Consider the following 13256-nt stretch of genomic DNA (forward strand, 5'->3'; position numbering starts at 1 on the left):
AGGAGATAAGGCATATGCAAGGAGGTGCAATGGGGTAGTTATCTTATTTCAGCAATAGTGGATGATTGCTTCCACTTGATTGCATAAAGTTTTGCTTTGTGTAGGGTCACTCTCATGTGCTTGTATAGACTAGTTTACCTTCTTAACCATGGTGTCCACGCCATCATACACATCCCCCAAGCAAGGTGTATATGTATCAAAAAAGCGGAGAATAGTCATAATGGGCTCACTAAAATCCAATACATATGCCACACAAGCCCACCAACTCACTCAAGACCAGATCCCTGACCCTTTGACATTTTTTTAAATTTGAGGCCTTCTATTTGCCCCATTGAACCAATGACCATTTGGCTCAATACATATTTTACCTTGAGGAGTCGTCTCATAGCAATTGTATGAGATGCAAAATAGGTCTCAACAACCTATGCAAATTAACAATATGCAAACTGACAATAAAATTACAATTTTTAATTTTTAACTAAATTACAAATCCATGAAACTTGGTATTTTTTTCAAATTAATTTAGCTTCAGTAACTCCAATTTGGAGGATGTTCTAAAAATGGATTGTGACGTGGGTTTTCACAAACATTTGTTATCTCCTCCCCCTCTTGGTATATTTTCTTCACCCAATCTATTCCAATGTCAATCTTCTGCGTGATCAAGTTCAGGGAGTGAACAGTGCATGGGATCCAAAAAATAAAGTCATATTGATTCTCAATCAAAGCACCCGCACCCCCACAATTTGTGGCATTGTCTGCAACCACCTATACCAAATTCTAACTACTAGCCATCTCAATGGACTTGATGAGAATTCTAGAAACAAATTCAAAATCTTTCACTTGCCCCTCACAATCAATAGGATTCAAAAACATTGTTCCTTTGGAGAAAACTACAATCACATTAATCAGTGGTTGATTTGTTGTATCCTTCCAACCATCTAACACTGTAGTTAGACTTGAAGCTTTCCTAAGATTTTTTGATTGATTGAAGGTTTTTCTCTATATGTGTCTTCTCTTGTTGCAATAGAGTTGTACACACATTTTCATACCTTGAGCTTGTGGAGTCAACTGGTGATTCTTTGATAGCTGCCAACATTTCCTTCCAATGTGGCAATCTCACCAAGTTGAAAGGAAGCCCATTTGCATAGATGCAACATACAATAGCTTCATCTACATGATCTCTTGCCTCCATTTTAAATGTGGTGTGCAATAGGCTTCTTTTGTGAGTTGAAATTCTCACTTTTTCATCCTCTCCTAGGACAGGGACTTGCAAGAATGGGTGTTGGGAGGATACACTTGGTTCAATGGGTGCATGCATTTTCCTCTTTGAGGATGAACCTTGATAGTAGTTTTTTTTAATCTATTGACCAATGCATCAGCAACTTCTTATTCTCTTACAAATAAAAGTATTTCTACACTAGTCATCCCAATACCATTTTTGCCTTTGTACATTCCAAATCCTTTGCCAACATGGCCCATAAAATGAAGCTTCACTCGAGAATATGAGCTACTAAAAGGTTTTCCTCTGTTGCTTTGACAATAATTGCACTTCCAATAGTATAAGCCACCTCCAGCAACCCGTGATATTCGTGTTGTATGTCTGCACAAAGGAGATCATGTATCAATCTTGAAATCATCAAATCCCTTGCCCTTTTTGGTCCCCTACTTAACTTTGATTGGCACTACCACTGGCATTCATTCTTGCCTAGTTTTTTGCAACCTATTCTATAAGAAGAAAAAAAATTAATTAAATAGGTCCTAACAACTATGAACATCATGCATACAAGTGGAAAGAAGTGAAAAAAAGTGAAAAAAAACTACTAAAATAAATACCAAAACTTGCTTCGAAAAAAAAAAAAACTTTGAAAAATCATCTAAAACTCAAAAAATTTCATCATAATACTCAAGAATGGGATTGATCACTTAACTTGAATGATTTAAACTCCTTTGAGAAAGCTATCTCTCACCATTCGATCGATCCTCTTCGAAAATACTGAACATGGCTTCGCAATGGCAATGTAAACTAGAGACCATGAGAAGTGGTTGTAGGTGCAAACAAAGTTCCAAAATGAATTGTGAATGTTTCAAAATTCACCCTAAGGGTCATTTTAGGGTTTCATAGCATAAAATAACCTTTAAAAAATCAATTTAAGCACATGCATAATGGGGAATTTAAGTTTTTTTTATGTTTTTGGCCGTTGGGCTCGCGGGTGCTCCTGGATACGTGACGAAGCCATGTGGAAGCTGGTCAAAAGCCTGTGGCTGGCTTCTACACGCATCCAAAAGGCTGTGGCTTGCTTCCGGTCAGCTTCCACAAGGCTTCCTAACAAATCACACATCTATCCATTCTGATATGGAAACCAAGACAGAACAGGACAAATCGGTATCTTAGCATATTTGTATATTTGTATGAGTTCTATCATAATTTTAAAAATATAGTTGTTTGTGTTTTTAACATACTTCTTCGTCTCATGGGCTGTGAGTTCTCACGGGTTCACGTTCCATGTGGGGTCCTTAGTGGTCCTCCTGGGTCCGTGCGGATCTGTGGCAGGTCCATGCCATGGACTGTGGGTCCTCATGGATCCGTGAGTATGCCGACCCTGGCTGGCAGGGTCCGAACCCTGCTACCTGGGTAATACCCTCACTACAGAAGGGAGGAACCTTGTCCAGCAATCTGCTTGTGACATTTTAAATGCCTGATTATATAACAGAATTACATCAGCTCTCAGTTGCGCTCAAACTTCAAACTTCTGATGAAGAAAGGAACTGGGTGCTATTTAGAGAAAAAAAAGGGAACAGGGTGTTACTTAGAGCAGGAAAAAACTTCTGTAACTTGTTAAGATTGGCAGATAAAAGGCAAAGATCAAGTCAATCGAGAAATTGCTCATGAGAATATATAGAGTACCTCCATGCATTGACCAAGGCATTTAACTTTCCTGATAAACTCAATTGCGTGTGTTTGAAGATAGCATACACTCAATGTAATTTGCTCTTGCTGTGTAGATGATATCTGTAAACAAAACTGCCATATTACAGTAAACAGATATATGTACAAAGTTACAAACACCACTATAACCAGATAAAGCCCCATAGAACAAAGAAACAGATCCAGCATTGTACATTGACATTGGAAAGACGCCAGAATTCAGTGTGTAACATGACGATTCCAGTGATTTTCAACTAGAATAGCGTATCTGCTAATTATGGCATCCCCTTGAGTAGCAGAGATTTCCAAATGTATAAGGTGCAGAAATCTTGCTTTGCACTCCATAGAGCTTCAAGTGCATGTCAGGTACAGATTCATTGCAATATGTATTTATGTTACTGTTTTTCTCAATTCGCATGCAATTTGTAATAAGATCTCAAACGACTAAAGCCAATAGCATTTTAAATAATTGACTTCTGTAATTTTTTTGGTTAAAAATTTCACATGTTCACAATAATCGAACAAATGTTCGTGTTGATAAATAAATAATGCAAAATTTTGATTGGTTACAAACTAGAGAATAACAACCAGTTATCCATCATGACCGTTATCCTGCTAGTGCTGGTCAGGGAGATAAACAACATAAAGAAAAAGCTGTGTGGTTTCAACTGTCTACAAAACAAAAGTTCTTTACCCACTGTCATCAGCCACATTTCCTGGTTTTGAGCTCTTCACAGCCATACTCACTTTAACACTTTCCAATACTTCTTCCCATGTAAGAGAAGGCTCCTCCTCGTCATTGCCTTTCACATTTGATATATCCTCTTGACTTACCTGAACTAACTCAGCTTCTTGAGTTTTGTCATTTGAATTCACGAACTCAGAGATATTAGTAGCATCATTACTTTCCTCATATGCAAAATCTTTACCATCTCCATTTCTCTCATCTTCATGGCTAAAGAAGTTCTGTTGCACTGGAACCTTTTTAAGTTGCTGGTTAGCAACAATGTTTGCAATAGCCTTAACAGTAGCATCTTCATTTACCTCTTTAGACATAGGTATTTTTTCAGCGATACCACTGACAGGAGAAATTACACCTGAAAGCTCACTAGCTTGGTGATCTTTATTTTCTGGAGGAGGAACAAAGAAAGGAATCCTGCCCCTCTGCCAATCATGAAGAACCATCTTTGCAGCAGTCATCAAATCTGGTTCTCCACCCTGTGAGAAGGAAAAAATAAACGTCATTTTCCCCAGTTGATCAAACACTACATATCACTATTAGATCTAGTTTAAGGCATTAAAGTATTTAAAATTGGAAATATTCAAATCTCAATGACACAACAGAAATGTATTTTCAAGTCGAAAACCTTCAAAAGCTTGCCAGATACTTTGCACAACTGACTGAGGAAATCTTCTTCATCAGTCCTGCAGAACACATACAGAACAGAAACCCCCTTAGGCTGAACACAATGAATAACTCAGATTTGGCCTAAGAGCTACAATTGCATAACTTAAGTAGCCACTTGAAGCTGGACAGGCAGACTAGTATTTTTTGAAAATATTCAAAGTAACATGTAGACAGCCATTATTCTTCGGAACATGCAAGATCATATGCAGAACCATAAATTCAAGAGATTAAATACTCTGGTATCACATCTGCTCAGAATGAAGTTAAGAATATAAGAACACAAGCAGAAAGTTGTTACAGAAGCTCACTACAACAGTCCCTTGATCCATTCCAATCTCATCTCCTATATAAACCATGTTAACTTTTTTTACTTTAACTTTTAAGAATATTTTTCATAGTTACACCGCCCTAGGGAACAGGGGGACGAGGGAACTGGGGGACTAGTTTTCAGGACAGGGGGACAGAGGGGCCATAATTTGGGGATGGCAGGGGGCCGGCAGTGGGGGACCGGGGGGGCTGTATATACTATACATATGATAATTAAAATGCTAGTTATGAAAAGATGTATTACAATATAAGATATAAAGATGTAAAAGAGTAAATACTTGAACACTGCATTGAATTAGAAAATCAAACATTGAACTTAAATAGTCAAAACAGAAAATAGTTAACACCAGGACATCCCCCCATCCTCGGGGGAGGTGGTGGAATCTGGTGGTGCCACTGGGGACAGGGGAACGGAGTCCCCAAATCCCCGGTGCATCCCTGTCCCCTGTGCATGGGGCAAAGGGGGGGGGCGGGGGCGCCGTGTTACTATGCCATTTTTCCAAAATCATATGCAGAATCATTAGTTCAAGTGTTACAAATACTTTCAGAATACATTTGCTTAGGACCAGGCTAACAATATGAGAACAAAGCTGACACAAGCTCATTACATCAGTAATTTTATCCATTCCTTTCTCATCGCCTAAGTAAATCATGTATTGATTTTTCAACTTAAGAGTTAATAATTTAGAGTGACCATGGTACTCAGATTAAGGAATGGTGAGCTCCATACCCATAAACATATCTTGGAGTAATTATGTTCCAATGTAATATAGCAGCATCATTACTCATAGACTCCCATTAGCTATTTCAAAATAATGTCCCAATCCCTATATCCCACATTTTTGGTACCTACTCCTGCTAGTGACCAAGAGAAGCATAAAAATGATAAAACTTCGCATTAGAAATGGCATACACCATGAAAACCCAGATTTACAAGTTGAATGGAAAGGCTACATAAGAAAGCATTATAAAATTTGAAATGGCTTAATATTTTGATTGCAACTACAGCTGCCATCAATAGTTAAGCCTTGCATAAACCATATACAAGCTATGTAGTATTAGAATATTTTACTATTCCTTTAATGGTCATCTTAGTTTTTTGTTTATTAATTAGCTTCAATTTTCGGTCTTAGTTACCGATTGTATCATTTAGAAACATCGTCTTTGTAAATTTAATTAAGGAGATTTTGTCTCCACATAAAAGAAAATTCAAAAACTATGGATGGGACTAAGAACCTGGAAAAAAAACCAAGGAACACCTACCAAAAATAACTTTAAGATGCAGTATTGGACAAGGCTTTGAGCCTGGTAATATAGCAGCATCATTACTCATAGACTCCCATAAGCTAATTCTAAAAAAATGTCCCAATTCCTATACCCCACATTTTTGTTAACTGTTCCTTTTAGTGACCAAGACATACAAGCATAGAAATGATAAAACTTTCCACAGAAATACAAGCATACAAGCATACAAGCAAGCATACAAGCATAGAAATGATACAAGCATACCCAAGACATACAAGACATACAAGCATACAAGCATAGAAATGATACAACTGTTCCTCTTAGTGACCAAGACATACAAGCATACAAGCATAGAAATGATACAACTGATATACACCATGAAAAAACATATCTACAAGTTGAATAGAAAAGCTATATAAGAATTAGAAAGCATTATAAAATTTGAAATGGCATGATATTTTGATTGCAACTACAGCTGCCATCAATACTTAAGACTTGCATAGGCCATATACAGGCTAGGTAGTATTAGAATATTGTAATGTTTCTTTAATGGTCATCTTACTTCAAGTTTTTAGTTTATAAGTTAGCTTTTATTTTTGGTCGTAGTTACCAATTGTATCATTTAGAAACATCGTCTTTGTAAATTTAAATAAGAAGATTTTGTCTCCACATAAAAAAAAATTCAAAATCTATGGACAGGACTAAGAACCTGGAAATAAATAAAGGAACTGTAACAACCCCTTTTCCCGGGTCTTAGCTAACTACTAGCATAACATCGAAATTCAGATAATACTTCACATTCAGGAGAAGGCAATTAAAACAGTTATGTTCATACGAGAGAGATTAACGATTACAATCATATTAACCGAAATATCATAGCTAACAATTGAAGGCATCATCAATAAATCTAGATTGAGGATTTTAAGTTTTCCATACCCTAAATTTCAAAACTGAAATCCGCCTGGGTAGCATCTGCAAAATCTAGGTTAGTCCTCATATAACACTTAGGGCACAAAAGTTATACCATTGTTTCGTAATGACCAATACCATTTAGGGCATCAAATACCACTGTATCATAATGACCAATACCATTTAGGGCACCAAAATACCACTGTATCACTCTTTTTTCTCATTGCTAATTATGGCAATTAAATATGGTTGCAAGATACGTTCATATTTATTATCACATAAATGAAGGACAATTATAACAACCATCAAGTAAGCCTATCTCATGCATACAGATATATTTCATGTTCAATTGGAAAATTAACTGATTTAACTGTTGTCTGAATACATTGAAGAGGAAACTAACTTCTAAGCATGGAAGGGAATAACTGATTAAATGATATTAATCAATCTAACATATCTTCAACTTGTAATTTGAAATTCATGAAAGTAAAATACCTATTACTAGCATATATTTGAATGCATATGTTATCTCAATCCTTTGCATGTCTTGGCATATGGTGGAGAGGAGAAACATTTCCAAGTGTTTAACCTCCCAAATGTCGACCCTTGAATATCCCCAATGCAATCTCAATCGAGAAAAGCCTTACCTACCCTAGAATTAGACCTAGGACACCAATGACCTGTCACTAAGCATCCTAGTGTCAGAGTATCAACCCGCCGCTCGACTTGACAACAAGAATCCAAACAAAGGTTTCCATGAGCTAACTTAGTTACTATTTTATATTCTGTCATTGCAGGATTATTCCCACCCTCTCCCCTCGGATCTCAACCAAATTGGTCCTCTTTACTTGGGGGGTTCATAATATACTTTATGTTGCATAAATACTTATACATTTGGCATTCTCCTTGCTAGTTCCAGCCTATGGCATCATAAGTGGATTTCACTTCCATTCTGATCAATATTTAAAAACATATTGAACAATACCCCATCTCAAGGATATATAAACTATACCCCTATATGGGATCAGCACTCATGTCAAACATATGAAATTTGAATTCAGATTTATCAAAGATATAGCATATCAAAATCAGCATAATGCTTTGAAAATCATTACATCCAACTCTGGATTTTAAATCTACATGACCATATCTGGTAGAAGGTTTAGGGAGTTTCAAATTGCAAAAGGGTAATTGATCCTCAGTGATGTACCTCACACATCAATTTTTAAACAATGATTTTTTTTAACAATACAAACTATCACATGTTCTTCAAAAATAAATAAAAAACTAGAATTAAATTATTACTTTTGAAATTAATTAGTTTGCGCACTAAATTGGCCCCTGGTGAGGCCACAATCAAGGACCCGATCTTCATACTAGTGTTACCAGCCTCGAACTCAGCTCAAACTTGGTCAGGCCCGAATTGGGCCCAAGCTCGGACTCGAACTCGGACTCGGCAACCGATCTCGACAAATTAAAAAACCCATGAAATTTGAAGATTTTTAAAGATTTTAAATTTTTTTCATACATCATTTAGTCAATTAACATCAAATACACAATAATTGAGATAAATAGAAGCTACTTTGCACACATATACAACTTTTCATAGATAATGTATGTATAAATGCGATTTTTTAAAAGAAATTACATAAAGTTAAACTGAATAACATAATAGAAATCTGATATATAGTGTAACTGTCAAATGTCTACAATATCCATCGAACATGCAATCCATGGAATCAAAAGTTCAAAACATATATCAAATGTCTACCTCTTCAAATTTGCTCTAGAAATGGAAATGTAAACCAAGTTTAAAGAAGCCTCCTCCAAATGCTTATTTTAACTCCTATCAATGCTTATATGCAAGCTACAAAGTGGCACAAACAATCAGCAACTGATAGATGAGAGCCAACCGATTTACTAATTTATCTCCCAAAACCCAAATACTCTTCCCTCGACTCTTCTTTCTCTATTCTTTTTGTTTGCAAATGATAGAATGACCTCTTTAAGTATAACTTATGCTTTAGAATGTTTACATACCAAACAAACAAAAAAAAAAAAAATTGTGCTCTTCGCATGCTGACTGTCGGCCGAGTAACTCAGTTAGGACTCAACCGAGTCCGAGGCAAGAGGCCACTGGCGTCATTTTGCATGGCTCACCTCGGGATTTGCTAAGTCTTGTAACGTGGCTTTATACAACACATCACAATTTCCACAGAGTACCAACACAATCAACACAACAAATATCCATCATGGGATTTGACCACAGGATTACTTACGTGGCAACCTACAAGCTTAGTGACAAGTTTCACCAAACTTAATGTATGAAGTTTGAAATCTAGGGAACAGTGAACTATAAAAAATTTGAAAACTCGGCCAGATTTGTCTTGAAGGTTTTTACAAAACAAGGTTCAAGTAATTTTCCATCTTCAAGAATCACAAAATGTCCATTTTCAGTAATTTTGGAGCATTTGATGTTGCTCCAAAATGAGGCCATAACCTTCATTGAATCATAGGCAAAATTAATATGGAAATTACAACCTTCAAAGCTCATAAATGATACAATTCTCTTACTCTATTAGAAAACTCTATAAGCGTAAAATTGTGATCTAAAAATCCAATGCGGGAGGATTCAAGGTGTAACAGCAATATTGCAATCACCCAAACAATTTTCTTTCATACTTTTGCTTGCTATATAGGTTTCTATACAGTCCCAATCTTAATACTCTTATTGCAAATACACTATCCTCACCACAAACATGGTAGCTCCGAAACCAATTTAGAGCATATCAAAATTCATGACTAAGATGTCAATTAGCAACATCACATTTCTTTGCAATTCTTCCAAATTGATGTTAGAGTTTCTAGGATGGTTGGACTCTACATAGATTCAACATGTTTCCTAAAAAGTAGTCATTGACCAAATGCAATGACTAGTCAAATAGGTATAGAACCAAATTGAACTATGGACCACCATTCAAATACATATTCCAACAAGTGTGCATGTATGTGTGTGTTGTAATTTTTAGATTGTTTTTGTACTAACAAACCCAAAACTCCATTTCAAAAATTTGCCATGTAGGTGAATATTGTTCTCAAACTCGAATTGGAATCAAAATCTAAACAGGGAAATTAGGAGAAGAGAAGTGCAAAAGTAGAAGAATTTATAGATCACATGAAGTTGATGCATAAAGAAGGTGAATTCTAAGGAAAAGGTTCATGAGAAGAGAGGACATAAAGAGCTTGTGATGGGATATGAAGTGATCGTATTGTCGACATTTTTAGTCACCCTTTAGCCCATTACAGATAACCGATCAAAGACATATTTCATGGGCTATGTTATGTTATTTTTGGCTAGGGTATGGTGTGTATTTTCAGCATATCCTCTTGCGCTCGAAAACATAGTGTATTTTAGAACATCATAGGAGTTCAACGTTGAATGAGTTTGGCTTATCATAGGAAGAGTTTTTTGGCCCTTCAACATTCACGAGCTGAAATTGCAATGTATTTTTGACTTTTTGCATGGTCACAAGTCAATATGAGGAGATAGAATATCTTGCTGCAATGATGCGAAAGTCAAAACTATTGTGGGTTTTTCGATATTTTTACACGATCGCATGTCTTTTGGAAAGACAGAAATATTTGGTGCGATGGTGTGAAGGCCGAAAATGTTGTGTTTTCATGCTTGTGTTATTTTTTACCCCTTGATTGTGATACGACATTAGAGCTGAATATTTATTTGCCGAACTGCATTTTTTGGGTTTTACACGCAAAGTAGACACTTTTCCCTCCCATGTTGCCACTTGCAGAGGGTATGGACATGATTTTCTTGATTGCAGGGACATTTATTGGCCCATTTCATGTCATTTCATGGATCGGATACACATGGAAATCACATGTTTTTTTGATTTATTCTATTTGTTCCTTCATTTCTGGCTATTTCCTGTCCTCTCACAATCAAATGTACACATAGAATCAGATTTCTTCTGATATTTTCTTGACTGTAAGTATGTAACTTAACTCTAGTGTAGATAGAGTTTGAACATCACTGTTGTAACTGAGTTATGCCTAATCTCTTTAAAAGGCAGCCTTGTACATATTTTTATGGTTCTTCTCTGTTTGCATTTTGCAGCAGCATTATGTTCTGAACTATAATTCCTTTTGCCTTTCATCAATGAAATATGTATTTTACCTGTTCTTCCATTTAGCTACCTTGTGAACTTTTCTGCCTTGTGTTGGACATTCTTGTCTATGTTCTCAGTATGCATGTTGTGTTTAATATGCTGCTGAATGTTATCTTGTGAACTTGTTTCCCAGCAGTACTTCATTAGTTTTAACCTTCGTACAAGTTCTTTGGAGATAGATTGAAGTTTAGAGCCTATGTAGTTTGGTGTTCCATTGATGTTTAGTGCATCTATAAGCAGAGATAGTAACCGTATTTTCAATCTGGTGCATCACCTTTCCCTTTCAGCATTGAATTTTCATGCAATCCTTCTCCCTTTTCCCTCAAGTTATATTTTAGGTACATCCTAATTGTAAGAAAGCTGGCCTTTTCCAGATATTCAGACTCAAAGTGCAAGTCCCACACTTGAAGGTTGTGTCCATGTTACACAAGGTTGCTCGAGGGTCATACCTCAAGCATGTGTGAAAACTTTTGTGTCAAGAGGCATATTCAAGGGAAGTGAGATTTTTACCACAAACATGACAGGCTGTGTTGAAAAAAGTAAGAGTCCTGGAGAATTATCAGGAAATTTGATTTAGGATATGCATATAAAGTTAAATTATTGAAAAGTTGAAGTATACCAGAAGTATTTAACAATCCAGAATTTTTATGAACATCGTAAAGCAATATTGGGAGATGAGTGTGCATAGGTGGATTGGAGAAATCAAATATCAAAACCAGAAGCAGAGAAAATTGTAAATACATTTGACAATAGAGTTGGAATGAGCACCAAATATAAAAATTATGAAGAATATTTGGAAAAATGGAAGGGAATGTTGATCAAAATAATGGATATCTTGGTTTTTGTTTTCCTCTAGTCATCCCAAAATAAGGGACTCACTTTTCCAATTAATCAAGGTGTTTGATTCAAAGTTATCCAAGGTATAAGAACAATTTTGCATCACCAAAAAGATTTTCTCACATTTATATTTGTTTTGCAGGACACTGATAAGATTCTAGTCTTCATACTCACCACAAGGATTTTTCTCACTAGAAAGGCATATTCTAGTTCCAGTCACTCTTTCAACACATCAAAATTCAAACTAATATCCCATTTTGGGACACCACGTATCATCACATTTCATTGCGATCCTTCCAAATTGACATTAAAGCTCCAGGATGATTGATTCTGAAACAGATTCAACATGGGTCCTCAAAACTAGTCATCTGCCAAATGTTAGTGACATGTCAAATGCTTTGAAAAGACCCAGTTGACAATTGCAGTATACAAAAAGGCTTTGTGTCAACATTTCAATACATAAGAAATCTTAATGATCTCAAGGAGGTAAATGATAAGAGCCACATCAGATTTCATTTTGCAATTCTGCGCATAAAATCATTCCAAACAAGCTCTTGTACGTACAGAGCATTATGCCATTTTGATGGTCAGCAAAAACCACCCTATTTGCTTGAACTTTCTATATAGATCTCATCAAACCTCATTGAAGAATTAAATTTTGAGATCATAATTTGAGTTCAAGCTCATTGAGTTAATAGCAGAAAAAAAGCGGTTTATTACATATCAGCTCAAAAGGTTGTAATTCACACATCAATTGTGCTTGAGATTCTTTTAATGGCTGACTCATGAAAGCTCTGGTGGTCGGCACTGCTCCGCCTCGCCCCCGCGGAGGTCTGGTTCAGGGTGGTCCCCAATGGCTCCTCCTGCTCCTCCTACTACCAGTTGGCCCTCTGCACATTCAGACCCCAAGTGGCTGTTCCCTCGGCTGAATTTAGCCATTTCTCCTCCCAAGCCTGAGGGAGAAAAAGAAGATGATGCTGCTGCTGCTGATGGATGGGTTCCCCCTGAGCCATCTGCTCACCCCACCCCTAGGTGGGGATCTGATGATAAGGATCCTCCTCCCTCGGCTGCCACTGCGCTGGCAGCCTGAGGGTTTTTGTTTTCTGAAGTTTTTTTTTTAAGAATAGGTCATATCCGGCCTTAGGCAGTATGAACTCACGGGGTGATCCTGTTTCCCCCGGCCCCTTTTTTTATGAATATGTAACTTTATTGTATTTATTTTAATATAAGGAAGGGACTATTCATCAAAAAAAAAACAACAACATTTTTGTTTATCTATTATATCATTGAGTTTCATTGTGAGTGTTTGTGTTTGGCCACATGGTTGGATAATCCCTAACTTGACCTTCTAATCATGACTGCTTTAGAAATGTTGCGACTTGTCAAATACTTTCAAAAAACCCAGTTGACAATTGCAGTA

The 13256-nt window shown here is 36.5% G+C and overlaps 1 protein-coding gene across 1 annotated transcript in view; it reads right to left on the bottom strand.

Annotated features, from left to right (window-relative positions):
* Positions 1-3385: 3385 nt before the first annotated feature.
* The window catches only part of ATNUG2 (GTP-binding family protein), a 43521-nt gene continuing 33650 nt past the window's right edge, over positions 3386-13256 (bottom strand). The window contains exons 10-11 of the mRNA XM_089813299.1: positions 4294-4351; positions 3386-4144 (exon numbers count right to left, since the gene is read on the bottom strand). Coding sequence (XP_089669425.1) covers positions 3617-4144; positions 4294-4351 — 586 coding nt within the window. The 3' untranslated portion in view covers positions 3386-3616. The remainder of the gene's footprint in view (positions 4145-4293; positions 4352-13256) is intronic.

This window comes from Cupressus sempervirens, chromosome 2 (genome assembly GCF_028749045.1).
Source record: "Cupressus sempervirens isolate cs-2001-9-10 chromosome 2, ASM2874904v1, whole genome shotgun sequence".
NCBI lineage: Eukaryota > Viridiplantae > Streptophyta > Pinopsida > Cupressales > Cupressaceae > Cupressus > Cupressus sempervirens.